Source organism: Hirsutella rhossiliensis, assembly GCF_020360975.1.
Source record: "Hirsutella rhossiliensis strain HR02 chromosome Unknown scaffold00018, whole genome shotgun sequence".
Lineage (NCBI taxonomy): Eukaryota > Fungi > Ascomycota > Sordariomycetes > Hypocreales > Ophiocordycipitaceae > Hirsutella > Hirsutella rhossiliensis.
The window spans coordinates 232,523-234,716 of NW_025408684.1; the positions used below are offsets into that span (position 1 = coordinate 232,523).

Genomic DNA, 2,194 nt, shown 5'->3' on the forward strand with positions numbered 1-2,194 from the left:
TTAGATGTCGATGGCTTGGGCCTTGAACTGCAAGTTCGTCGCGGAGTTCTCCAACGGCCGAAAGGGCCAGACCGCCGCGTTGAGACGAGGCAGAAATGTTTCCAGTTGATTCCTGCGTAGGTGAACTTGGCGGAGTGTTGGAAAATCCCAAGCCGGACTTAGTCTCGTTGTCCTGGCCATCATCAAAAGCTGGTCGTCTCTGGACAGACGCCATTTCGCTGTTGCACGTCGACCCCTCAAGGTGTAGTCGGGATGCTGCCTTGTTGGGTAGGCGCACCTTTTCGCGTCGCATTGTTGCAACCCATTCCTCGGCATGCTCTACGGCGGCAGTCGGCGACTTCCTATATTGTAGTAGATGCGACAAAATCTCGGCTGGACTGAACTCAAGCTCCGGCACCTTCGTGGCGAAATCTGCAGCAAGGTCGCAAGCCGCCGAATCGTTGCTACTGCCATCTTCTCCAGCGTCTTGCTGAAATATGAACCCAAAGAGCTGGGAAGTCATGGCGGCGTCAGCGTATTGGAATTCAACTTTCTTGTCCACGCGACCGGGGCGAATAAGCGCCTCGTCGAGCTTCTCAATGTGGTTCGTTGTCATGATGAGAACTCGGCCCTCTTGCGAAGCCACGCCATCAAGGGTGTTCAAGAGTCCTGACATCGTGACCCCAGTTTTTGACTTTTGAGACTCGTCAGAATCAGCAGAATCTGGTGAGCGCTCCATTCCAACAGCGTCTATGTCCTCCAGCAGAACAACGCATTTTTGTGGAAGGTCGGCGAAGAGGTCTTTCAACGTGCGGTCGTTCACACTAGGCATGCCGACAATGTATATGTCGACATCGAGCTCGCCAGCCACGGACAAACTGAAACTAGATTTTCCTGTTCCTGGGGGACCATGCAACAAATAGCCTTTTCGATAAGGAATCGTGCGCTTGGCGAACCAGTTTCGCGTTTCGGGATCCAGGAAACTCTTCACGTTAGCAACTAGCTGTTGCTTTTGCTTCTCGCTGACGATGATAGTCGACAGTGGCCTGATCTTTTTCGTCGCGATCTTTTTCCAACTATCGCCGCGGTTTTCGAATATCGTGGTCTTGTTCCTGACTTGATGCAAGTATTCGTTGCGACATTTGCCAAGGAATTCCGTTAGTATCCCGCATGATCGGCCGACGTAAGTGATGGAGATCTCCTCCTCTTTGTAAAATCCCGCGTCTTTGAGCTCGGTTTGGTAGGAGAGCAAGTGCTTTCGGAACCAGAATAGAAAACTCCCGTTCCAAGGAGAAAAGGTAAGTGGCTTTTTGACGTCGCCGTGAAGCGCGTCTGGGATGTCTCTCTTGAAGCCTGCTCGAGCGATGGTCGAGCGAGGTGCATTCTCCAGCCCATGAGTCGAAAGCTAGGTCAGAACCATGTCGTACGCCTCGTCTGACCCCTTAATATGAACTGTGGAGGCTGCAAGGGTATCAGCTGAGGACGGCCAATATCTGAGGACGTGAAAACTGACTGAAATGCTCCTCTAGCCACAATAGTAGGTAACTGACGTATGTTCTGGGAAAGGAAAACAGCTCAAAGAGGCAAACTAATGGCGTGTAGCTGTTCAAACAGAAGGCCAAGAGCTGTGCGGCCGTTACGCCTGAAATACCAGGCGAGAAATTCGGTAGAGTCAATGGACGGTATGGCGGCTGAGTATCCCAGACCCAGGGAGGGGTTGCATTGACCGTGCCGTTCATCTTGGCGATAACAAACACGGAGAGGTATCCACGAGGCGGGTCTAAATAAAAGTAGGCCTAATTATTGTTTGTTGGAAACTTGAGTTGCTAATCCGAGACAGCAAGAGTTCTGGTCGTTCCGGCAGTGCGTTTTATTTGTAGCTGGCACCTCGTCGGGCACTTGTGGAATTGCCAGTCATCTACCGGATGAGGACGGAAGGCGTCCACGGTCGAACCACGGGCCCGCATCGCATCACTGGCCGACGGCAGCGCCGATGATCGCCGAATTGGTTGACTCAGTGCTGTGTGTTGCAATCTGACTGCGCACAAAAGTGCTTTCGTACACACACGGGTACGGCCCGACCCCACATCTCAAAAATGCAAATTTGTGGTGGGCACAATCTTGCACCAGCCATGTGCCAGGCTGACTGTACGGACCCGACACAGCATCCTCAGCAAAGACAATGCAAATTTGCATTGAGGCCGCATCAAAGGAT

General features: G+C 52.3%; 1 protein-coding gene across 1 annotated transcript; it reads right to left on the bottom strand.

Annotated features, from left to right (window-relative positions):
- On the bottom strand, positions 1-1,718 carry HRG_10923 (ATPase family associated with various cellular activities (AAA) domain-containing protein; the record flags this gene model as incomplete). Its single annotated transcript, XM_044869393.1, has 6 exons — positions 1-27; positions 278-863; positions 936-1,095; positions 1,150-1,234; positions 1,397-1,440; positions 1,493-1,718. The coding sequence occupies 6 exons, from the start codon at positions 1,716-1,718 to the stop codon at positions 1-3; spliced, it is 1,128 nt and encodes a 375-aa protein (XP_044715344.1).
- Positions 1,719-2,194: the final 476 nt, after the last annotated feature.